Source organism: Engraulis encrasicolus, chromosome 22, assembly GCF_034702125.1.
Source record: "Engraulis encrasicolus isolate BLACKSEA-1 chromosome 22, IST_EnEncr_1.0, whole genome shotgun sequence".
Classification (NCBI taxonomy): Eukaryota; Metazoa; Chordata; class Actinopteri; order Clupeiformes; family Engraulidae; genus Engraulis; species Engraulis encrasicolus.
In genome coordinates, this window is record NC_085878.1 from 26,715,774 (window position 1) to 26,743,318 (window position 27,545).

General features: G+C 46.6%; 2 protein-coding genes across 4 annotated transcripts in view; one reads left to right on the forward strand and one right to left on the reverse strand.

Annotated features, from left to right (window-relative positions):
* The first annotated feature begins 363 nt into the window (after positions 1–363).
* Positions 364–15,767, forward strand: atxn1l (ataxin 1-like). Of its 2 annotated transcripts, none has more exons than XM_063188734.1 (3): positions 364–654; positions 1,857–3,187; positions 5,928–15,767. In XM_063188734.1, exons 2-3 carry the CDS (start codon positions 2,024–2,026, stop codon positions 7,686–7,688), a joined length of 2,925 nt encoding a protein of 974 aa, XP_063044804.1. In that variant the 5' UTR covers positions 364–654; positions 1,857–2,023; the 3' UTR covers positions 7,689–15,767. The 2 variants fall into 2 exon arrangements, with proteins under 2 accessions (XP_063044804.1, XP_063044805.1); XM_063188735.1 differs by lacking the exon at positions 364–654 and adding an exon at positions 1,112–1,183.
* A 4,903-nt stretch (positions 15,768–20,670) lies between these two features.
* The window catches only part of znf821 (zinc finger protein 821), a 29,567-nt gene continuing 22,692 nt past the window's right edge, over positions 20,671–27,545 (reverse strand). For both annotated transcript variants that reach the window (XM_063188785.1, XM_063188784.1), the window contains exons 4-6: positions 26,642–26,743; positions 25,548–25,714; positions 20,671–22,000 (exon numbers count right to left, since the gene is read on the reverse strand). In XM_063188785.1, the coding sequence (XP_063044855.1) occupies positions 20,986–22,000; positions 25,548–25,714; positions 26,642–26,743 (1,284 nt within the window). In that variant the 3' untranslated portion in view covers positions 20,671–20,985. The remainder of the gene's footprint in view (positions 22,001–25,547; positions 25,715–26,641; positions 26,744–27,545) is intronic.

Genomic DNA, 27,545 nt, shown 5'->3' on the forward strand with positions numbered 1-27,545 from the left:
TATCAGAGTAGAGCAGATTATCTATTAGGCCTATATACTGCCACTATACGATCACGATAGAACCAGTGACAACGGAGACATGCACTTAGGCAGGCCAGGCCAATGACAGCTGACCCAGCACGGATCTGGCACAGATTACAGAAACAGGCTGTCAGCTGTAATGATGGCGCCCACGCACGTAAAATTACACCAGTTGCTAAAGATTATGGTCTAATTCTACTGCAGATGCTTTTTGACACCTGCTATTTAGGTAAATCAAAGCAACCCCTGTCCCACTCAATTTTGCTGATGGGGCGGGTGATTCCTGATGGGAATGACATTTTCTTTTCTCCTGCAGTCGTCCTTCGGTGTCATGGCATCTACGTTTTCCTTTGACGTAAGATAGATCATGCTGATGCTATTTTGATGTTTCTTGATGCTTTTTTGTCAACAAATGAATATAAAATGTCTTTTTACTTTATTTAGAACCAGCGAGGAACATAACCAGGAAATAGATTATCGGTTTCTACGTCATTTTCTAGCGCCGCTGGGGTTCGTCTCTGCTGGCCTCCGAAATGGGCAGAACTCATCAGCCCTGATTTGATGATTGATTTCACACATTTATTCACCAAGAAGGATAAAGTGCGAGGGAGCAACCAATAATGACATGGAGAGGTACGCATATATTCCAATCATTTGCTTACAAACGTAAATTGTGTATTTAGCTGCGGAGGTAAATAAAGCTAGTAGCGGGTGGCTAGGATATCTTGTTATCCTCGCTAATGTCCACTCTCCCCAAAAATATTTGACTGTCTGCCCAATCTTATTCGATCATCTGTAAATTGTACCATGTTGAACAAGTTTTTCTGCATTTTTAAATATTGTTGCACAGATGATGCCGGTTTATTTCAAGTGACCCTTTTCAATTAACGTGTGCTGTGATGGAGCCACCCAGAGCTAGCTAACATCTACTGCTGTTGAAGTCACTGGCTGGTGGTGTTTTCGCTAGCTAGCATGTAGCGTGCTAACGGTGAAGAAAATGATAACGAATGGCGCTACCCTGTCGAAGTTGGTGAAGCTTTTCACAGATTGATTTCAGAGGTTGCCTTTCAACCTTTGCCACACTTTGCAGGACTAGAAGACACAGATGATTCATCCTGTTTTTCCTCGTTTGGGTACAGTACTCATGCGTATGCGACATGATGTAAGATAATTATGATTTTTTGGATTGCTGTGCGATAAGCAAATACATGCACTGTAGAGATAAAAGGGCATCCATGCAAAATCAGAAAATAATCTGGTCTATTTTATCTCTTTGGAGTGTGTTATGTCGATTAAAGTGACATGCATTTTACAATCTGTCAGCAGCAGTAGTATTACTAAAAGCAGCTTGATCAGGAAAGACCGATGTAGATTCAGATGTTGTAATTAGTCATAAGGTACTGAACCGAAATTGAAATAGAAATGCACTTTAATGCACTGTTATCTATAGCATATTTTTTCAGGATTATTGTATTGCAGGAATTTGTATATAATGCTGTATATTGCATGGAATATTGGCCAGGTATTCACACTGCTTTGTGATGTTTTCAAGGTTATTCATAATAATTTTTATAGATTCAGTGAAAGAAATTAGGTAAAAACAATCCCAATAACCATTTTCATAATAGATGGCAAATGTGCTTACCATTTTGATCGTTGTGTGTGCGCTTGTGTGCATGCACGTGTCCATGTGTTCGTGTGTTCAGGTGAGGGGATGGGTAAAACAAAAACAAAAAAACAATACCCATTCTCACAAAGCATGGCAAATGTTCTTCTAATTTAATCGCTGTGTGTGTGCTCGTGCATGGCACGCGTCCATGTGTTTGTGTGTACAGGTGAGGGGATGGGCGAGGTGAGCAGGAGCTTATCAGAGCTGATAGCAGTGGCATCACTTGCCTGGCACACAGGCCCAGTCCCCCGGTGCCCTCCGCAATAAGGAGCTCAGCCCAGCCAGGACCACCACCACCACCAACCTCCCCCCGCCCCTCCATCCACGGCCACCATGAAGCCAGCTCAGGAGAGCTTGCCACCCAAGAAACGGGACCTCCCTGTCAACAGCAACAATAACACCACCACCAGTAGCAGCAGCAGCTCTACGAGTGGTGCAGGGTCTGGACCAGCAACAGCCACCGCAGCAACCGGAGGTGGAGGAGGAGAGGAGACAGCATCCACACAGAACGCCACGGCCAGCAGTGATGTCCAAAGCAGCAGTAGTGGGGATTGGCTGCGGGTCCAACAGCAGAACCTGCAGCAGAGCCTGCAGCAACAACAGCAGCAGCAGCACTACAGTGTGGAGGGGGCCCCTGACCAGTACAGTATGCTATACAAGGTGGCCCTGCCCTCCGTCACCTACTCCCCCACCAGCCTGCACCCGGCCATGCTCAGCCACATCTCCCCTGCCTACACCGTACCCTCCTCTCTGCTTCAGCACGCCGCCGGCCTGTCTTACCCCCCACTCGGCTACACGCCCATCCCCCACTCCTCGGTGCAGTTTGTGGGTTCTCCGTACGCGGCCGTGCCTTACGCCGTGCCCCCCGGCTTCATCCCCGCCGGCCCCCTCATCTCTCCCCAGTCGGCCCTGTCGCAATCCCACGGCGTACCGCACCTGGTGCCGTACCCTTCGGTCATCCAGGAGGGCGTGGTGTCCTCGCCGCCCCAGACGCAGGTGCCAGTCCACGCCTATGCCAAAGTGGCGGCCGCCGCAGCTACCGCGGGTGGTGTTCCTCTGGTGCTGTCCTCGGAGCAGGCCGTGGCGGCGGCGGCAGCAGCAGCTCAACAGCAACAACAGCAGCAGCCAGGGGTCCTCTCCGCCGCCGAGCTCAGCCCCAGAGGGGTGCCCGTGTTCTACCATCCCGCCAGGCCGCACGCCTCCAGAGAGGCCCTGGAGCAGGAGAGGGAGAGGGAGCGTGACCGGGAGAGGGAGCTGAATGGCGGGGAGAGAGAGCAGCAGCACCACGGGGCCCCGGGACGGGAGCTGCTGCTGCAGGACTCGGCTGCCCACGCGCCCAGGAACGCTCGCCTGCTGCTGGCAGCAGCGTCAGCCCAACAGCAGCACCAGCTGGAGGCCCAGCAGGAGAGGGAGAGGGAGCCCAGAGGGCCCAAGAGCCGGCGGCCGGACGAGAGGGCCTCACCTGGCCAGCGCAGCACACCTGACATGGACCTGGAGGTGAGTGAAGAGGTGGCTGTCATCTGCAGAGTTGAAAGATCTCGAGCACTATGCCATTAGCCTTAAATAATAACTTTGTGACCTTTAATGATTGCATGGATGCATTGAAATATGTTTGTTTCTGCCCTGCGTCTATGTTTCAGTACATACACATTTGCAGGAACCCTGGAGGCGTTGGATTACTCATTTCTGGACCTTCTTTGTAGGTTACGTAGTATAGGAAAAAATACACAAAGTTACACAAAAGTTTTGTAGTACAGAAAGATTTCCTGCTGGCGAGTGTTGCTTCAGTTTCTGAAAATGTATGAGGAGAAGAATCAATAAAAAATGTCCTCCAGACAGCCTATAAATAAGTAATTGTCTTGAAACATTGCTGGATTGGTTCTGAAGAGAATCTCAGGTCTGTTTCAAATCCGCTTCCAGTCACAGACAGATAAATCTGTATTGAGGAAGGAAATGTCCAGCACAACATGTCCAGCATGTTTTGTACATGAGTAGACTACGTCTTTACTCAAGGCACAAATGGTGGTAGTAGTAGTAGTAGTAGCAGTAGTTTGAGGAAAAATATGCAGCTTTTTCCATCAGCGATTTGTCACCAGACTGCTGCTATTTATAAATGGCTAAGTTCACGGTTTGAAGCACGTAGGCCGGCCTACACTTCTTTCTTGATCTGTACTCGAGTTTGTGTTTGATCCCTTGACGCGCATTATCCTATTGATTTAAATAAAATAAATGCCTTGTTGTTTACACGGCCTGTGCGTTTACATAATATGTTGGGCCAGAAGGACGTGGCAAGCTATGCATTCCATATCCCAACAACAACAGTTCAGTTCTAAAAGTTGAGCAAATTGCAGTTGTAGTTTTGATCTTGCGTCAGATTCATGTCACAGGCTGTAGATAAAGTATGCTGAATCTGAATCACATTTTTCCCCCTTCTTGCCCTCTTTCTCTTTTTCCCCTTGTTTCTCTCTCTCTCTCTCTCTCTCTCTCTCTCTCTCTCTCTCTCTCTCTCTCTCTCTCTCTCTCTCTCTCTCTCTCTCTCTTCCTCACTCACTCACAAAGCCGCTGCTTTTTTTTCTCTCGCTAAGCCACAGTTGCAGTGTTTCCATGTTCCTCTCCACTTCCTTCCTTTATTGGTGGTAGTTTGGGAGTGTTGGTTGTTGGGCAACTCTCTTCTCAGCACTCCGCGGTGCGGTGCGGTGCTGTGTCCTGTCGTGTCGTGTCGTGCTGGCAGGGCAGGGCAGGGGCAGTCTGGGCGGTGGTGCTGCTGGGAGGGGCGGCTGGCCTGGAGAGGGAGGGAGGGAGGCCGCGGCTGGCTGTTGGGGTTTGTGGTCTCTCGACACTGGAGCTGGAGGAAGCTGCTCTGTGGTCGTTTGATAGGGGAGAGAGGCGGAGAGGGGAAGAGAGTGTAGTGGCAGTCAAAGACTCTGTCCGTCAGACCTTCCTGGAATTTGTGCTACGCTACACTACACTACACTACATTACATGTGCTATACGTCCACTATACCATCAGACTGTTGCTGTGGTGATGATGACGTGTTCCATTCCTTCAGTTCAGTCCATACACTGTGTATAAATGATTCTGTCTGATTGTCATTATCACAGTTAAGAAGGGCACTGCCATAACATTACGGTGAAGGTGATTCAGAAGGTGTTGGCTGATTCATTTTGATTACACTGAGAAAGGACACAGCAGTTGATCACATTCTGGAGGTGCAGAGCAGCGTATTTGTCCATGAGCACTTACATTCCGTGAATGACCGAGAGCGAATGGATAAGCAGTTCAACTCCTGATCAGTAGAGAGAGAGAGTGGTTGCCATGACAGCCCTGTTTGTGTGGTTTTTTTCCCTGCGTTATTTTGGGTGTTGAATGAAGGCATTGCTGCCTTCATCTCCTGTGACTTGCCGCTGTTACTTCACGTATTTATGCCGCTGCAAAGTGTTAGGCCCGGGTGTTGTTATTTTTAGCCCTGTGAAGTGAAAGAGCTGCAGATAGATAGAAACATGAGGATGTCAGAGGAACCTGCTGCTAATTATGACAGAGAAAAACACCTTTGACAAAGAACTGGGGGATGGCACGCTGATGATAACAACAGACAGATATAGCAAGATTCTGCAAGGTTTCTTGGAGAGATTGCTTATCTTGTTTTGAGAAAACTGTTGGTTTATGGCAACTCGGCCTTTGGCCAATTTTCCATTGACTGAAAAACAGACTTTATGGCTCTGTGTATTATTACACGTGCAATACTATAGCTGTTAGCTATTACATCTATAGGTTATTTTTCTGATGGCCACACTACATTGACAAATGTATTGTTTAAAGGGCCACAAGGAAGGATGGCGTCGTTTGCGCGATGGCCATGGCATGCCCGTCTCCAAATCTATACTGTAATGAAAAAATGCTCTTCAAATAAACTCACTGTGAGAATGTTTTTCATCGCGGTATGCCAGCAGTTGATACAAATCTGAATACAATATGTAATGCGATTGTTCGTATGAAACAAAACGGCACTCGTTCGGACCACTCTGTCAAAAAGTTGCATTCAGGGTTTTCTGACTGTGGACCGTGGAAGTGGTCGCGAGAATCATTGTTCACTTACTAATGATTCACATAACCATCGGCCGACACGGGACAATGATTAATTAAACGTTTAATCCTACCTGGAGCCCCTTTAATGTGAAATTATTCAAATGCTTTATACACTGAATTACTTAAAATTTGTCACGTTTGTGTTTTCAGGTCCAGCAGGTGGTCGGACGCTTGGCCTCTCCAGTCCAGCATGCCGGCAATCGCAAGGAAGCCTCCTCCCACGTACCCCTCAACCTATCCCAGAATTCCCAGCAGAGCCGAGAGGCTCATGGCGGGGAGGGCAGGACGGTGTACGTGCATCAACCCCCCATCGCCACGGTTACGGACCTGCGGGCTCAGGCACATGCCCAGACGGCGCTCCAGGCCCAGCCGGGTCACCACGCAGTGATCCTAGCCAATGGGCAGCCGGTGCTCATACCCCTGGACTACCACCGCCACGCCCACCCCCACCCCCACCCCCAAACACAACAGCAGCAGTACGCAGTAGGCCAGCCTAACGACTCATCCACACCTGCTGTTGCTGCCCCACTTCCACCACACACAGCCGCCATCACAGCCCAGTCGCCCTACCACAAAGCCATGGAACACCTCGTATCAACCGGCCACCCAGACCGGACTGGACCTCCAGAAATCCAAATCCAACTCCAGCAACAACCACCACCACAGACACTAGCAGCAGCCCATATGGTACCCGGTGCCGTGGCCCTCGCCCCAGTGTCGCTACCGGTCCAGGCCCAGGGGCAGGGGCAGCAGGCACAGGTGCTGGGTCCCCAAGGTCCTGTCCAGGCCGCTGCAGCAGCTGCAGCCGCCACCGGCCCCTCGCACTTCATGAAGGGAGCCATCATCCAGCTGGCCACGGGGGAGCTGAAGCGCGTGGAGGACCTGCAGACGCAGGACTTCGTGCGCAGCGCGGAGATGAGCGGCGGCCTGAAGATCGACTCCAGCATGGTGGTGGACGTGCGCGCCAGCCAGCAGAGGCCCGGCCTGGTGTCGCTGCACTTCAGCGTGGGCGAGCAGCAGAGCAAGGTGACCATCGACGTGCCGCCCGAGCACCCCTTCTTCGTCTTCGGCCAGGGCTGGTCGTCGTGCAGCCCAGAGCGCACGGCGCAGCTCTACGGCCTGGCCTGCCATCACCTGCAGGTGGGGGACGTGTGCGTGTCCATCGCCCTCCAGCAGCCTCCAGCGGCGGCGCAGCAGCAAAAGGTTCAGCCTCAGCAGCAGATTCAAGAGCAGCAGCAGCAGCAGCAGCAGCCACTGCAGTCACATTCACAACCACAGCAACAGCACCAACAGCTGGTGCACGTTAGGACTCCAACCAAATCCAACTCCACGTCGTCTGCGGCGGCGTCGGCTTTGGTCCAGCCAATGGGGCCGCCGGCGCCCCAGCACACGCGGCCCCACAGCCAAAGCCACTTCCGCATCCAGAGGGAGCGGGACAGGGAGCGGGAGAGAGAGAGGGACAGAGACAGGGACCGGGACCGAGAGAGAGAACGAGAACGAGAAAGGGAGAGGGTTGAAAAGGACGACGTCGTCCACGTAGGGATGCTGGGGCACGAGGCTCTGCCGCCGCGTCCCAACCGGACTTCAGCCGAGCACCCGCGCAGCCACAGCAGCTATTATTTGCACACGGAGGGCCACTCCCGGCACGAGCTGCCTGGAGGCGGCGGCGGTGGTGGTAGTGTCAGTGGCTTGTCACTCACTTCCTCGTCCAGCATGGCGGCGGCCCAGAGACGTTGGTCGGCCCCCACCTCCCAAAGATACGCCATCAAGGGCGGCGAGGACGGAGGCCCCGGGCACGGGCGTCTTTTGGGGCCCCCCTCAGCACTGCCGCCGGGCCCCCCCTCCAGGCCCTCCTTCATCCCTCAGGAGGTCAAGCTGTCTATCGAGGGCCGTTCCAACGCTGGCAAGTAGCATCCGTAGTGACGGCAGTGGCCATATTGATGGCCAGCGTAAAAAAAAAATGAAACAGCACCAGATTGTCGGAATGGGAAAGAGAAGGCAGGCAGGGAGGGAGGGAGGAGAGTAAATGCAGCAGTGGAACATGTTGGAAACCAAGGGAAGAAGAATGGAGGGAGAACGAGATTGAGGGAGAGGAAGAGAGCGAGAAGTTAAAAGTGGTGGTGAGAATGAGAATGTAGCCTCAGAATGTTTTTTGAGATTTTGCACACACAGAAGAAGACTACACTCTTTTTGTTGTTTTCTTTAGATTTCCCCCCCCCCCTGGACTCGGGCGTGAGGGTATGCGCTCTTGGATTACCAATCGTGATTTGGGACCAGCGCACCCAGAGCAAGCCTTCTCCTCCTGGGTTTCTCGGCCAGCCAACCCCCACCCCCCTTTCTCCTTCCCTTCCCCTCTGTCTACCTACCAAAGCCTGCGGCAGCACTGCCCCCCTCTCCCTCCCTTTCTCTCTTACGTCCCTCCATCCTGGCCTCTTTTCTCTCTCCTTCTCCCATCGCTTCTGCAGCACATGTCTAGCTGTCAGTCAGTCAGTCAGTCACACTCTCTCTCCCTCGCTGGCCTGTCAAGTCTATCAGCTGGGCTCATCAGAGGGTGTCAGAGGGGAAGTGTGCTGGGTGCTGTGCAGCAAACACGGCACTCTTAAACATTCCCTCTCTGCAAACCCGATCCCAACTCCAAAACCACACCTTTTTTCTCTTTTTATTCTCTTTTATTTCAATTCTTCCGAAGCATTCTCATGCCGTCATCTGGTGAACAGAGCAACAGCGATTTTCTGGGGGGTTTTGTTTTTAGAATGCCCTCTCTTCACCATCGTAATTTTCAAGACCCACTGCTTCAAAAGAAAAAGAACACAAGGCACATCTTGAAGGTCCTCTGTGTTTTTACGTACGTGTGTGGGTCTCGTCTCTTTGACTCTTGCCCTCTTTGCCTTGTTGCAGATGCTATCCTGTGTGTCTGTTGACTTCTTGCTAGATCCTGCACCTACCTAGAGGGGAGACTTTCTGTCCTTTCTTTTCCTCCGCTGTCCTCTTGTGTCTAGTCTCAGGATGTGTCAACATATTCAGGGGGGGTTGTGGGAGAGGGTTGTGGAGGGGAGGAGAATTTGGCAGGGTGACATTGATTCAGGAGATTTTGTTATGGAGATTCAGGCAATCAGAGCGACACCCAGCAAAACACGTCAGATGCTGATGATCGCTACACCGCGGCCAGCTCTGATCACATAAGTTTTACCCACAACGCACCAGCCGTGCCACAGTTACACTATCTGTATTCCGTTTGTTTTTTTGACGTTTTTTTTGTTTCATTTTTGTTTCTTCCTTTCTTTAGCATTGTCTGTTCAATTATTTTGTTTTTTTATTGGCTTTTTTATCCTCATGGAAAAGTTCTGAAAAAAAATCCTGCATTCCAGTGTCCCAGTGTGGCGGCTTCTCAGTACCTCTATAGACAGACAGTATACCTCTGTGTGTGTGTGTGTGTGTGTGCGCGCGTGTGTGTGTGTATGCATGTACATTTGTGCGCATGTGTTTGTGGTTATTTTGGTTTCTGGCCATATACCTTTTGATCCAGTCTTGCTTGTGCTTTTTTCCTACCACTCGAGAGGTAGTTAGCTCATTGGGCCCTCAGGCAAGTCTCTGAGCTTTGTTGGCGGGCTAAATCTCGCTGAACGAGATCGAAAGAGTTTTTGGGCGGACAGCTGGCATATAGGAAAGCAGATGGAAGGTTTTTTTTTTCCTTTCTCCTGCGAGGTTCCGCCACCACCGCACTTGGATAACATTATAGCAACAGCTTTCAAATTTGATGGCTGACTGCTGGCAAATTCCGTGCCGATCTTGCTTGAAGTCATGTCAAAACTGCCCAGACAGCTAGCCGCTCCGCCAAGTCGAGCTAGGCCAGTTTGTGGTACACGCCAAATTTCCGCACCCTTATTTCACTTTCTTCTCCTTCTGCCGCTACTCCTCATCACTGAGGAGGAGTAGCCTTGTCTGGCCACCGCCACCGCCAGTTCCTGTCCTGGTCAACATACAGAGGTGGTTGAAGTAGAAGTAAAAAACAAAACCTGCCATTATAGTTACCTTCTAACACAAGTAACTTCACCGAGTACCTGGTCTACAGTTACTATAGAGCGATGCACCCGATTCTGCGCTGGGTTTTTTTTCAGTAACGATGTCTAGCCACTTCATTAGGTACAATGGAATAACTGGTGTAACCGCTATGTAATATCATGTGCTAGTGTTGTACTTACACCATGAATTTCTACTTTTCCTTTGGCCACCTCTGTCTCCATAGTCATGTGTGTCCCCTTCACTCACCAAAACCGCAAGCAATAGTCCAGTCACAGCACAAGACTGGTTATCTTCTCCGCTCAGTTGTTTCCCAAGGATGTTCAGGGAAAGTGTGATAGTTGTGTCGGAAGGCTTTAGGGTGTTTTTTTTTTTTTTTTTGCTACAGCCATAAGCCCGTTTCCCTCAGGCCTCACTGTAACTGTTATCCTTTCCCACTCCCTTACCTGCAATAAACCCCATACGTCTTTTTATTTTTTTCTAGAGAAAAACATTTATTTTAATGACCAAACACAAAAGGTCCATCAAATAAAACTCTTTTTTCACTCTTTAGTCTCTATTCTCAAAACGGATACAGAGCAGATTCTCTGCATTTGTCAGAACCTCTGCAGTCACAGGCTTGCGGCCGATGTCTGCATTATTCCAGGGATCCATAATAACTAACCTTTCCAAAACGCATGACACAAGTGACACTGCGCTGCCGATATATTTTATGTCCACCATCTTTTTAAAGTCCTTTCCCTCTCCACTCCATCACCTATTTTCTAGTCTAGTGTATTCTTGTACGCTATATGTAGGAATATTATCTTCTCTCTTCTCTCCTCGCTGTCTCTGGCAATATTAACACTGCGTGGTTCTGAAGATTGTCTTGTATTGCACATGTTATGGAATTTCACAAATTAATTCAGACACTGACATTTTAATGGGAATTTAAACGATATATGACTATATTGTAGGGGTTTTTTTAATGAAGGGAAAGGTAAAATGTGTAGTTTTTTCACGTGCAAAAGAAGAGGGTCTTTTGTTTAAAAAAAAATGAATTTTGGAGGTGAGAAAGTACTGACTGGCATGGCGGACATTGTTTACAAAATTAGCCGAGAGAAATGCTGCAGTTTCATTTTTTTCTTACACTGATTTAAGTATAGATGATGTTGTAATTGTGGAAGTTAAGTGCAATTAGACCTGAAAAAGAAAAAAGAGAGAAAATTATCATTTCTTGTCGGAAATGGCATTCCAAAAGTCAAACCTGACATCATTCCCATTATTAAGAGTGAATTCTATGTTTGTAGCTTTTTGAAGTTTTTATTTTATTTGTTATTTTTTATATGCTTCAATGTTACTTTGTTGTTTTACTATGAGCTATTTTACATATTTTCCCAAAATTTGATGGGTTCCTTGTGAAGTGAACACCAGACAAAGGGCTCCAGGGCCTTCTCTTCTCTTCTCTTCTCTTCTCTTCTCTTCTCTTCTCTTCTCTTCTCTTCTCTTCTCTTCTCTTCTCTTCTCTTCTCTTCTCTTCTCTTCTCTTCTCTTCTCTTCTCTTCTCTTCTCTTCTCTTCTCTTCTCTTCTCTTCTCCTTCCATCCTCACAGATGACATTACGTTGTGTTAAGCTTTGTCCCCTTTAGTCACCCCCTTCCGTTAGTCATGTTCTCCTGCCATCAGATAAACTCAGTGATTGATTGAATTGTCAGATTTTTTTTCGTTCCGCTAGTACATATCATGAGTGGGACACCTGCTTTCTATGATGTCTAAGCTTGCTGTAGTCATGACACATGATCCATATTTAATACAGAGGTCCAATTTCAATGTCGATATCCTTCAGTACAGTCCCGCAATGTATTCATCAGGCACCTATAGCTGTCCTGTAGCATCAGATTTTCGTCTCCAGTCCCCCACCCGACCCTTCATACTTGACATTTGTGCTGAGTCTTAAAGTGGTCCTGTATTTCATAGCAACCTTGAGAACCTCTCGTTTTGTTCCCTTGCACATTCCACGTGATGACACTGGCGTAGAAGCTGAGTCTGTAAAGCCCCTCAACAACACTGCCTCCGTCACACTTCAACCCCTGACACACCAGCCAGCCCCGCACTGTGCAGTGCAGCCCATGGGTGCATTTCTCGAAAGCGTAGTTGCTAACTACGGTAGCTACTTTGTTGGTTGCAAGTTGCAATGCAATATCCCATTGACAACTACCCGAGTTGCTAACTGGCTAACAACTATGCTTTCGAGAAACACAACCCAGGTGAGGTAGCCTTCTCTCTGAAAGGACACGGAAAGCTTTGGAGTGTAGTGCAGGGTGACTGATTCTATCACATACTATCAATATTCCATCAGTTAAGTCAGGTGTAACTTTGTGACCTAAGTGTAACTAGTTAAGGCAGTGTGTATGATTTGGGTCCATGGAACAACATCCGTTAATAGCATCTTCAATGTTCAGGTTTGAGCATATTTTCATGGTCATATCAAGTTTGTCTTTGGTTTCACCCTCCTCCAGTAAATAGATGTCAGTTTTCTGCTTAGTTTCTTAGAAGCAATATCCTCAAAACAAATATACCTGAGATGAACTTAAGTCATTCTTTTGCATGTGCTATGCAGTAACTCTTTTAAATACGATTCCTCCTGCCAACAGTCCCTGGGCACAACTTTGAACTTTGAAGCTGTTTTTATCCCTACACTCTTGCATCAGACATACAGTATAGTAATAATATGGTCGAGTACCTTATGAGGTATGTAAGGGTTTTGTTTCTTCTGCATTTGTTTTTATCTTAACGTTTGAGCTTTTTTTGAATCCCAAGTCCCAAGTACTGTAGGCGTTGTTTTGAGGAGTCCGCATGGCCTAGTTACCTCCTCACGTTTGCTAGCTGTTTTTGCATCTTGCAGCATGGTAGCGTTTAATTCCTCTCTTGCGCTGAGGACGTAGGACAGCACGGCGATGATGATGATGATGATGTCGATGATTCTAATGTGGATAATAGTGATGATGTTGATGCAGGATGATTGATTGATTCATTGATTGATTGATTGATTGATTGATTGCTCTTGTCTTTGGGTCCTCCTGTGTGTTACTGCCTTACCAAACGACTGCCTGCTCTTTTCTCCCGGTTGTTACCCGTGCGCCTTTAGTTGTCAGGATGGCCCCTGTTGGCATCATGCCAATGGATCTATGGGCCGGAGAGCGACCTGGCGCTTACACACAAAGAGAAGAGATCTGCAGCTGCAAGGGGGGGAAAAAATCTTGTCTGTGCCTTCCTGTTGTCTAGTCTAGTCTGTGGACCCCCACCGCACCGCACCAAACCTCTCCATAAAGTCATATGTATGGTTGTAGATGGGCCTGGGCCTCCCCAACTCCCGCCCTCCTGTCAATCACATCTACCCACCCAATCAGGAGGCTCCCTTTGTTTGATTGACTGTTATGGTTGTGAGTGTGAGATTGCTTTTATGTTCTCCTGGGCCCAGCCCTTTCCTTACGCTGCCCTCAACGGTTTGGAAATCAACGGTTTAGAGCACCTGCTCAGGGTCCTCATCCTGTGTCTTTGTCTGATGTTTGTTTCCAGCCACTCTTGTGTGTTATAGGTGCTGTGTGTTTCCAAGGTCGAGTCTGCTGTAAAAACCACCTCCAATGATCCCTCACCTTTCCCCTCTCACCTCTCACAGGCTCTTCCTCCAGAGTATCTGGAGTAGGTTTGGGTCCAGCCCTCAGTATGGTCCACCTACTAACAACCACCCATTAGTTCCAATTCTTCACACTTGCGGTAGCATAGCATTACCTCAGGGTAGTGATTCCCAAATTGTGGGCCGCGAAGGTATTCCAAGTGGGCCCTGAAATCATTTTCTAAAAAAAGTCAATAATATTTTTTGCTGTTGACTACATTTGAGTTGCATTGTTCATTGGGCCAGAGATTGGCCCCAAACATTTGTGAAAATTTCAAGTGGACCCCAATTTTGAAAATGTTGGGAACCCCTGCCTTAGGGTAGCCTTTCACCTACACATATATACACGCACGCACACATGAACGCGCGCACACGCATGCCTCCTGAAGTGTACCCCTCAGGATGGGTTGGAGAACTGGCAGGGAGTCGACCTCTCCTTGATATGTAACCTCACGAAAGCCTGTCCTTAAAGAAAGGCCAGGACCCTCCTTCTTATACACTTGTCTTACTGAAGCGAAGACATGTTGCACTTATATTTTTCCCTCTTGTTATAGCGTGTTTTTACAGACAGAATGGTGAAAAAGAGTCTTTTAACTGTTGGCTATCAGTGAACTATTTAATCACACAAAACCCTTTTGAGAACAATCATCCAACTGATGTATGTGTGTGTTTTGCGTGTATGTATGTTTGTACAGATCTTTAAAAAAGTAAGTTTAGTATATTACCAAGCTTGTTGTTATAACGCCTTAAAAATATGTGCATCATGCAATACGTCAGTGGAATAACTTTTTGTGTGTTAATTCCCCCTTTTTTGTTGCTCTGCTTTCTTCGTTTTTCTTTAGGAGGACATTGTTTGCTAATTGTTTTTGTTTTCTTGCTCTCTGTGTCTCACGCTGAAGCACTGGCGCTGGTAGTCATCTGATGTTGCAGTGATGGTGCACAGTTTCCCAAATCCATCACTGCCTGGTGCTGGTCATGGTTAACCGCACAGTCAGTCATTCATGCCTGCATATCACAAGGCTGGACCTTCAGCCATAGTGCTTGTTTTTATTCTATAGTAGGCTTTTAAATGTCCACCCATAGAGCACTCATTGCATCCTATTCTTGATTTTTTTTTCTTTTTCTTTTTTTTTCTGGATGATTTCAAATAAATTTGCCTTTGGGTATTTATTTAAGTCTTCGTGCCACCAAGGCGTGCGGGACGAGCAGTTAACCCATATTTTTTCTGTTCTGTAAACACAAACATACTCAACCCCTCTTTGACCACGCCACCCTTCTCTCTGCACTGCTAATATGGGTGCTATTATGCCCAGTCCACTCAAAGCTTTTGCCTCCTCCTATGACTTATAGTAATCTTTCCCTTCTCTCTAACCCCTGTGCACAGGTAAAATGTATATTTGAGCACAGAGTGAACTTTTTTACCGACTATGGAAGGGAGTGACCTTATTTTGTGGTAGTGCTATCGTTTTTTGTTTTTTAAAAACCCGATTCCCTTTTGCGTCAAGACGAAGGCCGTACCAAGCCTGTTTTCAGGTCCCCTTGCTGTGGTATTTGTTTTTGGTTGGCTTGGAGGAAAATCTGGGCCGGCAAGAGAAACGATGTCCCTCCTACCGGACTAAGGCCATGCTTTGTGGAAAACAAAACGAGTTGACTTTATTTTTTATTTTCTCCTTTTTTTGTAAACGGTTAAAAGTTTTAAAGGAATAATTATGTAGTTTCAAATTCGACATTGTACTTTTGGCACTAAGTGACACTGCTTTTTAATGTGTTGTGTGACCAGTTTAAAAAAAAAAGAAAGCAGCATCTTTTAATGCATAAAAGTCTGCAAAATATATGCAATGATGTATATGTAATATTCAATCCTCAAGTATAATCCAGGTTGTATAAACTTTGTATAGTGAGTTTTAAAATTGTATGGCCGTACCAATATGTATTAATTCTTCTCTGAAGCCTTAGAGTTGTCTACCCAAAGTGCTCCCTTAGAATCGCCCTTCCACCTACCTGAAACTTTTCAGAAGCATTAATAACTATATTTTGTTGCGTTTTTTTTTTTGTACCCTCTTTTTTGAATAAAATAGATTTGTACTGTATATTTGTACCTCTCTGTGAGCGCCTTGGGGCGGTTTTGTTTTGTTGTTTTGTTTTTTGTTTTTGTTTTTTCTTCCCCTTTTTTTGTTTTGTTTTGCCGTTTTAATTCTATGTAAGGACACAAAGATATTGTATTTTTATTGTTACAGCTAACTTCTTGGAAGCATTGCATTTATCATGTTTGTTAAGTAAATACAATATAATATATATATAATACTACCAATTTGACTCGTGCTTTTTTTTCTCTCTTTCATAAAATGTTTTGTGCATTACACCAATGAACTGATGATGACTGAATTTAGTTTTTGTAGTGACTCACAGCTGTATGAAAACCAGCCACACTTGTCTTCTAGCCTGGTCCGGACCATCCCATAATACTACTATTTCATTGTATGGAGCCAATCTTTTGGTGGAAGTACGTAGGATGGCGCGCAAGGCTTCTTGTCTGCCACATAAGGTTTTCAGAGACACCATGGCCTCTCGCGTATCCTCCTACTGGGCTGTACAGTAGCAGTGAGGAAATGACCTAAATGTGAAGTTGACCTAAGTCAGTTTAACGGTCAGAGAGTGTGTACTTGAGTGCCCTACCCCTTACACAAACTACTAGGGTTGCGTTTGGACAAGGTCACAGTGTTCAGTGTGTGCGTGTGTGTGTGTCTGACCGTGCACGCTTGTGTGTTTTCCAAGTGTTATAGGGCCTCTGTCTGACTACGGGAAAGAATAGAGTCCTTTGTAGAGCAGAAGTAAGGAAGGTCACTTCAGAGTGGGACACTCTCTGTTTGCAGAGCTGTGTGTGTGTGTAAATGAGAGCAACAGACACCAAGCCAGTTGAGCCGTAAAGTCAATGTTTTACTCAACATTCTATTCCAGGGTTCATCTCGAATCTGTACATCTGTTAATCCAGTAACAGAGACCATTAAGAAAGAAAGAAACAAAATAATGAAACAAACGACACAATGCGAATATAGTGTCCTCTCATTTTTCCTGCTCTGGCTGCCCTCGATCATTCATTCAGTTTGGCCTTTTTTGTAGATAATTTTGTAAACATGAACATCAAGAAAGAGTCCTGATTGAATGACATAGAAATAAATAAAAAAAATGTTAAAGGCATGTTTTCAGAAAGACAGATAGAAATCAAAGAAAAAAAGATTCTTAGGGGTGCCCAGAATCTGCAGGTCACTCAAACAGAGTTTGGGGACAGGGAGGGAGAAAACGGTCAAGGAAGTTGGGCAGGCAAAAAAAAAAAAATAGAGAAAAATTAAATCGCAGAACACAAGCTTATACTCAACAATTCAAGACGAATGCAGTTTTTTTTAATCACATGCAGTCAGTACTGAGCTCAAATGCAGTCCGGTCATGCCAAGTCAGGCCACGACTCCATGGAGCCCACGGGGAGAAGAAGAAGTAGAAGTAGAGTCAAAGAAAGTCAAAGACCGCAAGCACTGTTAAAAGACAATCCTTCCCTGGCAATACAAATGCATGTGCTTGCTTCGCTCTGTACATAAGAGATTTATGAATTCATTAATGAACTGTCTCTGATTCTCATTTAGCAAAGTATTCAGTGGGTAGTATAAATAACCATGTTGTTCATTGTGTGACAAACAAGGTCAGTTTTGTTTTGTTTGTTTTTGGAAATGCTTGATACCTTGAATATTTTAAGACTTAGAGGCTTACTGCAAGTCAAACACTAGCTGTCTGACCTTGTTGTCTAGATAGAACATGTTGATGAATGCATTGTGAAATCACAGGATACTACATTTTCTCAATAAACAAAAAAAAATTCTTTATGGCAGGTAGTTTTCAGTTAAGATGCCAAAGCTGCATCTTCAGACCATGTACACATCAAGGAGGTTTACATCACTGAGGTGAAAAGTTGGAAAAAAGCATGTTTGTCCCAGCAGTGTCCACGGTTTCGGTGTGCTGAAGATCGGGCCAGAGAAACTCGAGTTAGATTGCCTGAGTTGTGTGGGGTTCAGTGGAGTCCATTTGAAAGTCTGTCTGCATAGTCATCATACAAAGTGTCAAATGTGTGGCGGTGTGTCAGTACAAACCCAATGTTGCATAGTGCGTTAAACCAGTCTTGGGACGCTTAGGAGAGCCACAATGCTCAAATCTCTTAACGTTTTTAATTGATGTGGTCAGCCTGGCTCAGGGAGACAAAAAAATCCCATTATCAGGTAATTGATGTTTTTTTAAAATCCACATAGATTCAGTCAGGGGAAAAACTATATTGTGAAAATAATTCATAGCGAGATAATGTTTTCAAATAGGCCAGTATGCTGGTCAGTCCACATCTACTCTTGCAAGTTGTTACAAAGCGGTTAGTGCGGGATACTGGCCCTGCTGTTCCAGAGGTTGTGTTCTGAGGTTCTGAGGTGAAGTGGTCAAAGATCAAAAGATAAGATGGCACCAGAGTTTTGTAGCTTTCCCTGTCTGCGTGCCACCAAGGGTGCTCGTTACAGGTTTCCAACAATGACAACGACTTGGGGTAAATATGGTCCCTTCAGTCTCTTTTACCATTCAACAGAATGTCTCTCAGGGATGGTGACATCTGATTGGCTTTTTGTACCACATTGCATCATCATAAGTTGGAAGCTTAGAAGCGGGAGGGTGTTCCCGCTCACACGTAGTAATAATAATAATAAATATATCACAATTACCCTCAAAAGTTCTCTTGCATAATTGCAAAAAACGACAAACACCATTTTCTGCCATCTTCAAAAACAATAGCAACATCGCTATACACACAAGACAAGGTGTCAAGGTAGGTACTTGTTGAGGAAAAAAAAAAGACATAATAAAAAATATGTAACCATAACTTAAAAATCTCATCATTTTATAATCCAGTGACAAAGGCAGCGCTGACACATTGGGTAGAAGGAATGCACTGTTTGCACCTCAGCATGAGCAGTGCATGTATATGTGTGTGTGTAATAAGTATATACTGTATATAGCATGGCCTCTACTGGCGTCAGAGGTATTCTACAACATCGTACAGTAACGGTAACAGCAGCGAGACAAAGAGGGGGGAGGGGGAGGTTGGTTTCTTGGGTACTGAGGATCTTCAGGATATGAGGGGTGTAGTCCAGAAAAGTGGTTCAGTGACTAACCTAGATAAGTTAACTCTGAGTTGTAAATCTCCTCGGTCTCCTAACATCTGTTTCAGTCTAAATAAATTGCCTTCAATCAATCATTTTCAATCAATTTCTATTACTAAAGTATATGCATCCCTCATTCTGAGTTTACATACCCAGATAAGTCACTAAACCTGCTTTGAGGGGGCATCTTCTAAAAGGGAGGATTAGTGACTCAGCCAGCTAAGTTAACTCTTACAAATCTCCAAACAGAGGAGACTTTGGAGGTCTTTTCTATTACTACTTCTTTAATCACTCATTTACCACTGATTCCAAGTTAATGTACCCAGTTGAGTACAATCCTGCTTTCTGCAATTACCCCACTGAATTGATCTGCCTACGCCGGAGGGGGGAGAGGAAGACTCTCCAGCCCCTGCAGCTTCTTGGTCGGTCCTGAAAGACCACAGGCATGGCTGGATTAGCCAGCGTTGGGGGGTGGGACATGGGGTGGAAATGGGGTGGTCGGGCGTTGCAATGCAGTTGCAATGTGCAAAATAAAAGTACACACACTTCAGAAAAGAAGAAGAAAAAAAACATAAACAGAACAAAAACAAGAATTTTTCAGGTCCAGAGAGGTCAATGTGACCGGTAAGAATGGAGCGATTGAGAACAGAAAAGTGGCAGTGTCAGTCAGGTGAGTGTGAAGGAACGCTTGTGTGTGCGTGTGTGCGTGTGCGTGTGTGTGTGTGTGTGTGTGTGTGTGTGTGTGTGTGTGTGTGTGTGTGTGTGTGTGTGTGTGTGTGTGTGTGCGTGCGCGCGTGCGTGTGATGGAGAGAGAGAGAGAGACTGTGCTGCCTCTGAGCTCCTGAGTACTGTGTGTTAGACCCGTGTGTTGTGTTCAGTAGTGTGCAGAGGCTTCGGTAGGTAGGAAACTTGTACTGTACTGCACTGCGGTGTATCTGTGTAAGCAAGACAGACCCACACACAGAGAAAGTGGAGTGGAAAGATACAGAAAAGAAGGAGAGAAAGCGACTGCTTTCAAACTCGCAAAACTTCACATCGAGTACAAGAGTTATTGTACTCGGCCTGCTGTCCTTGTGGTTGGTATACCTATGTGAAAGAACACAATATGAACTTAATCACCAATAGGATCCACAAGAACAGAAAAACTAGATAGCCTCTCGTGAATGACGCAGAGATAAGACCAAGATGGATTTTAGAGAAGCGAGAAAGACGGGAGGAAAAAAAAGATCACTTCGAGAAGGTCTGAGCGATTGTGTGGGTGCATGTGTTTTTTTGTGTCTGAGAGTCAGTATACATGTGTAAGAAAGATACCACCTGTGATAAGTTATCGTCTGATAGTAACATCTGGAGTGTGTTTGTGTGTGTGTGTGTGAGTGTGTGTGTGTGTGTGTGTGTGTGTGTGTGTGTGTGTGTGTGTGTGTGTGTGTGTGTGTGTGTGTGTGTGTGTGTGTGTGTGTGTGTGTGTGTGTGTGTGTGTGGCCCTGTGAGGCCCCTGAAGCCCTGCTGGGCCCTTGGTGAGGTAGTAGTAGGTTTTCTGTGTGGATATGAGGCAGCCTGGCTGACACTCCCCCTGCTGGTCAAAGCTGGGAAAAGTGTACTGTACTGTAAGTGTATAAAGTACTGTACTGGCTACTGGTAAACCGTGATTGGCCGGGCCCGCAGGCACACCAATAAGAACTGCATGTCCATGTGCAAATCAGGAGCGTCTTCTCCTGAACAGGAAGTGTGTCGCTGGTCCATACTGAGGTGGGGGGCTGGGCTGAAAACGCCTGAAAAACGTCCTGCTGAAATCAAGCCCTGCTGCTGGACAAGAAAACGGACAGAATCTCTTGTAATAACATGCTCAATAGGCATACATGTTGAGGGAAAAAAAAAAACATTCATAACCCTGTTTCTTAATGCGTGTGTGTGTGTGTGTGTGTGTGTGTGTGTGTGTGTGTGTGTGTGTGTGTGTGTGTGTGTGTGTGTGTGTGTGTGTGTGTGTGTGTGTGTGTGTGTGTGTGTGTGTGTGTGTGTGTGTGTTTGTTTCTCAGTCACTTCCTTCGATAAAGGAAGTCTATGTGTTTCATGATAGAGTTGCAAATGTCTGCTCACAAAGTGTTCAGTTCAGTAAATTTTTTCAGTTCAGTTTGTCCTGTTTCATTATTTTATGTCTCTGATAACCTCCGATGTAACTGGAGGGCATCCATCCAGTCAGAGGTCCATCATTGTAGGTAACAGTTTATTGTGTTATTTCTGTCCGTGTGTGTGTGTGTGTGTGTTCGTCCTGGGTCAGTGTGTGTGGCCCCAGATCAAGGTCACTGAAAGTCACTGAGGGGTCATAGTGTAAAGGGACACCGTGTGTTGTGTCACTGGTTCTGTGCGGACTCGCTGACGCCCATCTTGCAGTCGGAGCCCAGGGGCCTCAAGGCCAGGGGCAGCTGCGGCACGGACTCGCCCAGGCGCATGAAGAGCCCGTTGTCCATGGAGGAGGGCGCGGAGGCCGGCGGGGTGACGGCGCCGCCCCCCTGCAGCGGGTAGGGGAACTGGAAGAGGCTCATGTCGGCCGTGAGGGCGGCCATGGCGGCGGGGTCGTGCTCGATCTGCACCCTCAGGCCCGGCTCGATCTTCTCCAGCCGCCTCTTGAGCCGCTTGGCCTCGCGCTCGCGCACCAGCCGCGCCTGCCGCTTCTCGGGCGTCTCGTTGGCGCGCTTCATGCGCATGGCCTCGCGGTCGCGCTGCAGCCGGCGCGCGCGCTGCTCGTCCGTCTCCTGCAGCCGCTGCAGCCGCTTGGCCTCGCGGTCGCGCATGCGCCGCAGCTCGCGCTCCTCGGCCGACTCGCAGGCGCGCTTGCTCTTCTTGGCCGTGCGCTCGCGCTCCAGCCGCTGCATGCGTGCCGCTACGGGCTCGTTGCGCCGGCGGGACGCCCAGCGCCGCATGGACGGCGAGTGGGACTCGCTCAGCTGCTGGTACGCCGCGCAGCCGTTGCACACCAGGAGCACCCCGGACGGGTACACGGGCATGGGGTTCAGCAGGTCGGGCAGCGGCGGCAGCCCAGCGCCCGCCCCGCCCGTGGGGCTCAGGGGGTCCGGGAGAGGGGGCAGGGACGGAGGGTTGGAGGGGGAGAGGAGGCTGTCGGGCAGGGCGGGGAGCGGAGGGCCCGAGGAGGGGTGTGGCGGGGGCCCTCCACTGGACACCTGGTGGGGCCCCTGGTGAGACCCCTGGTGGGAGCCATGATGGGAGCCCTGGTGATGGGAGCCCTGGTGATGGGAGCCCTGGTGGGGTTGGCCCATGGAGCAGCTCCCATCCACGCCGCAGCCACCGCTACCGATGCCGTGTGGCATGTCCATGCTGCTGGAGTTGAAGAAGTCTTTCAGTTTCTCCCTGCGGGGAAGAGATGACTAGACGTCATTGCCTGCACCTGCCTGTGTCATGACTATTAAAGGACATCTAAAACAACTTTTTTGTTAGGTTTAGGGTTCCCTTTGTTAGACACCACAACCACAAGCCATTAAATGTTAAAGGCACGACTATTCTCATCTGAAAATATTTCAAGAATGAATAAGAATTAAGAGAATGAGAATGTATGAATGAAAGAATTAATGAAAGATTCTCTCATTCATTCTTTCATTCTCATTCATTCATTCATTCAGAATGAATGAATAAATGTGTTTCTTAAATGTAACTTTTTTTGGCTATTAGTTTCACGCAGCAATGATTTTGTAGCATATACAGTGAGTCCAATATGTATTTGATCCCTTTCTGATTTTGCCGGTTTGCCCACTAATAAAGACATGATCAGTCTATACATTTATGATAATATGTATTCAAACATGGAGAGACAGAATATCAAAAATAAATTCCAGAAAATAACTTAAAATAATATATTTTAATTTATTTGTATTTAATTTAGGCAAATAAGTATTTGACCCCTCTAGCTAAAGAAGATAAAGTGCTTTGTGGCAAAGCCCTAGTTGTCTAGCACTGAGGTCAGATGCTTCTTTTAGTTGATGACAATGTTTGTGCATATAGTAGAAAATATTTTTGCCCATTTTTCTTTGCACATTATCTCTAAAACATTAATAGTTTGTGGCTGTAGCTTGGCAAATGGGAGGTTCAGTTCTCTCCATAGAATTACTATAGGGTTAATATTTGGAGACTGTCTAGGCCACTTCACGACTTTAATATGCTTCTTATTGAGCCACTCCTTAGTTGCTTTGACTGTATGTTGTGTATTATTGTCATGTTGGGAGATCCAAAAATGGCCCACCCTTCAGTGTAGTGGTGGAGGGAAGGACGTTTGCACTCAGGATTGCACATTACATGTCTCCCTCCATCCATTCGTTGACGATGTGAAGTTGTCCTGTGCCTTGGCCACACACACACCCTCAAACCATAATGATACCACTTTCATGTATGATGGTGAGGAGGGTGTTCTTGGGATCATAGACAGTAGTACTCTTTCTCAAAACACATTGAATTGTGATAATGCCAAACATCTTGATTTTGGTTTCATCTGACTACAGCACCTCCTTATCATATCCTAAATCAGTCTGATGTCCGTTGGCAAACCTCAGGTGGGACTGCACAGGTTCCTTCTGAAGTAAAGGTACCATGTGTGCACTACAGGATTTTAAACCTCTGTGGCATTAAGTGCTACCAGTAGTTTTCTCAGTAATTTTGGTCAGTAGCTTTGATATCATTGCCTAGTTCATACTGTATAGCTCTAGGGTGATTTCTTTCTGTTCTCATGATTATCAAATCCATACAAAAGGTCAAATCTTGTATAGAACCCCAGACAGGCTGATGGATAGTCATTTTGTATTCCTCACATTTTGGAAGAAATGCATCAACAGCCGAGTCATTAATACTCAGTCTCTTTCTTGTGGCTTTGCAGCCCATTTAATCTTTGTTCAGGTCTAAAATCGTGTCCCTGATATCATTTGACCACTCTTTGGTCTTTCCCATGCTGGTGAGGTTGGAGTGTGACTGATTCACTCATACTATGGACTGATTCTGCTGATTCAATGTGTCTTTTATGCATGTTAGTATGTACAGGTGTCTTTAATTCAGATGAAAAGTTGATCGGAAGTGCCTATCTGGTCTGTGGGCCCGGAACTGTAATCAGTTGGCAGGGGATCAAATACTTATTTTGCTCGATGAAATGGAAATAAATTAATATATATTCTCTTCAGTTAATTTCTGGATTTTCTTTTTGATATTCTGTCTCTCCATATTAGAATACATATTATCATAACATTTATTGACTGATCATGTCTTTGTTAGTAGGCAAACCAACAAAATCAGCAAGGGATCAAATACATATTGGACTTCCTGTATATACCCCACGCTGCTGCCACTGACATAGTCTTTCAATTTCTCCCTGTGGTGACAGACAACACTAGGTCATCGTCTGCCTATTGGTCACTGACCTGACCTTATCTAAAAATACAGAACATTGTCACAGAACAGTGGAAATGCAGAAGAATCTAAATGGTTTCATTCCACTGTTTTGGCCCTTTACTTCTGGCTTTGACCAACAATGTTTTAGGTCGCGTCAGGACACCTTTCACGAGGTGCTGTAGCCACACATCCACATTCCCCACATGTGACAAACTGTGACAAACATAGCAACAAACATGGTGTCGTCTCCAAGGCATGGTTATCATTCCATTCAGCTTTCGGCGCCAATTTAATGGCCGAGACAAACTCAAGTAACCATAGACTTGTGTCATGTGACTAACCAAGGTGATTAAACTGTCAGTGTCATCATAGCGGATACTGGTGACACTGAAGTCTGTCTGGCACAGGAGGAAGAGTTAAGAAGCCAGTTGATGAGACTCTGGTTGGATTCTCTAAGGCAGTGTTTCTCAACTCAGGGGTGCCACGGAAACGTGGCTGACAGTATGTGAAATTGACCTAAATAAATAAATAAATGATGCAATATAATACATATTTGTCTAAATTAATAAATGAATGCTTAGTCAGTGGAATCTTTCATCTACCATTTACACACAATAAAGTAAATTTAGCTCACCCCAGTATGGCCTACACATAGCCTGTCTGAGATAAAGCTGCAACTTCGAATGTCTCCAAATGTGTTACTTTTATAAGCTTGTGTGGTATCGGATGCCATGCCATGTTACAGCTTGTTGTTTTGGGGTGCCTTGAGATTGTTCATTAAAAAGGTTGAGACACACTGCTCTAAGGAGTACAGACTATCTATGAGTTCTGGAACTCTAACTGCCCTTAGTTGAAACTGTCGGGGGGGGGGGGGGGGGGGGGGGGGGGGGGGGGGGGGGGGGGATCTAAAATCCTTAACACATTCAATAACAAGATAAGGAGACTACATTGGGTTATGTTTTTCATATATTTTTGGGGATTTGTATTAATTTTCAGACAGGACAGTAGGAGATGGTAGGGAGACTGGGAAGGATTAGAGCAGTCCAGTGCCCAGCCTTTAGAGCCACGGCTGGGCCTTGGGTTCACTGTTGACTATGGTGTAGGACTAGTTGTGACAGTAAAAGGCCAGATTTTGATGCGGTGATTGGGGAAAGCCTGTGCGTCTAGTGCGTTTGAAAGAGAAGTTATAGGAGGCAAATCTCATGTCAATGAAAAAAGTTTAGATAGCACATTAGTTGATGTGATTGGGTTGAGTTCAATGTGGAGAAATAAGTAAAAATGTGAACACTAATTGGGGGAAAATCTGTGAGGGTAAGAAACTAAAAGTACCGGCCTTAATTTCCTTTAGGATTAATAAAGTTTACTCTATTCGGTTATAGGAGAACGTCTCAAGAGCAGCTAATGTGACTGGGTCAAATTCAAAGTGGAGTATGACGTCAGACTTCTGCCACTAGGTGGTGGTAGTGGTGGTGGTGGTGTTGTTACCTGTGAGTGTAAAAGACTTAAAGAGTGGCTACAGGAGACAGACCTGTTGAAATTGGTGGTGTCTGTGAAGCGCGCCCCGCACACGGCGCAGTTGGACAGCCGGTCCTCGGAGTGGATGAGAAGATGGCGGCCCAGGGAGCCTGGCGAGCTGAGCGCACGCCCACACACTGGGCACACGTAGCTCTTGCTGCCACCCACGGACGACGTGTGCTGAGCCACACAAGACAGACAGACAGCAAAAGATTGCAGAGACGGCAGGGTTGGGGAGACGGGGGGAGAGAGAGGGGGGGGGGGGGGGGGGGGTTGGGGGGAGAGAGGAGAGAGAGAGAGAGAGACAGTGAGAGAGAGAGAGAGAGAGAGAGAGATAGAGAGAGAGAGACAGACAGAGACAGAGAGAGAGAGAGAGAGAGAGAGAGAGAGAGAGAGAGAGAGACAGACAGACAGACAGACAGAGGGAGGATGGAGTGAATGAGTGAGTTTGTGTGTGTGAGAGAGAGAGAGAGAGAGAGAGAGAGAGAGAGAGAGAGGGAGAGAGAATTTGTGTGTGTGAGAGAGAGAAAGAGAGAGATAGGGAGGGATAGAGGGAGGGAGAGAGACAGAGAGAGAGAGAGAAATTACATGGACGTCAACACAGTTACAGAGAGACAGACGGTGAAAGACAGCCAGATCGAAAAGACAGACAGAGACAGAGAGTGAGAAGAAAGAAGAGGCAGAGTGCAGAAGTTAAGCCAGGTAAAGTCTTTTCACTAGAGAACTTAAAGAGAGCGCCAAATACACGTGTGCTCTCTGTTAATACAGTTCCATCCAGCAGCGAGCAAGACCTTTGCTTCTCGCCGTGCATTACATGTCATCCTAATGCCGCATAATCGCAAACATATGTTATCTTGAGCGACATGCCAGTTATCATTGGTTGTCTCACATAATTAGGGTTGAGCACTTTACAGGATCCGGTAAGCCGTGCAGGTTGCCCTCCTCCCCCCCCAACGGTGGCCTCCCGCGCCTTAGCGCAGCTGAAGGGGGGAAGGAGCAAGCCGCTTTGGCTGGCTTTAAGTGACGATTAGCCGTCGCTAGCCTCTCAGCCCCACCCCGCTAAAGTAAGCTCAGCAGGGATTCCCCTGGACGAGGCGCGCTCCTCACCTGGTAAACGTGGGCGATCAGCTGCTCCGAGTGGTTGAACTCGAGGGTGCACAAGGGGCAGACGTAGCTTCGCCCCCCCAAGTCTCCAATGTCTTTATGCTCCTAGTAGTGGGGTGGAATAGAAGGCAACACAACTTGATGTCAAAAGATGTGTACTGTATGACTGACTGATTGACATATTGATGGATCAATTGATTGATTGATTGTTAAATATTTGATTTGATATTATATATTTGACACATATAGCTTTTTGATGTTATGAATTGAAATTAAGATCTGCCAGGAGATGCTCTTTTACATGTCCGTTCTAAAGACTAGGCTAATCCTTATGCTTGTGAAAACTCTGTCTTTTGACTCTTTGTCTCATTTTCACTATAAGAGCGTGTGAGGGTGAGTCATAGATCAAGATGAAATTGAAAAATAAAATCAAACATGAGGGAAAAAAAACTGTGCACAGTGTGAAGTCTGCAGCAGCTTGGCGTAAAATAACTCCCAAAAGCCCTGTGAGTCACGCAGCCTGTCACCGTGACGCTCTGGTGTGTGTGCGTTGCCATAGAGGTGTGAATCACGAGACAGAAATAATCCAAGACATCCCTTTTTTTCAAACTTTCCTTCTCCAGGCTGAGCATTCTTCAGCGATTTGCAGCATCTCAGCGGTGGCTCGAAGCACTAGTAAACTACGCCTTTGGCTTTAGGTTACCGGGCCGTTTTCTATGACTTGTTCAACAAGTCCGACAGGCTTTTTCATGATGTATGAGTCTGTTCGTTGTGCAGCTGCACGTAAAAGTAGGTCTGCTACAACGAGAGACAAAAGGTGAAGTTCACCAAATTCCTGGTTCTACACCCAAAATACCCCAACGAGGTTGTATATTATAAATATGTTTGTCATTCTTATCTTTTATCA

What these genes read in the sequence shown, in the direction of transcription:
- atxn1l (XM_063188734.1), top strand. Translation starts at nt 2,024, where the DNA reads ATGAAGCCAGCTCAGGAGAGCTTGCCACCCAAGAAACGGGACCTCCCT. An exon ending in CACCTGACATGGACCTGGAG is followed by an intron (nt 3,188 to 5,927) that starts GTGAGTGAAGAG and finishes TTGTGTTTTCAG; the next exon opens with GTCCAGCAGGTGGTCGGACG.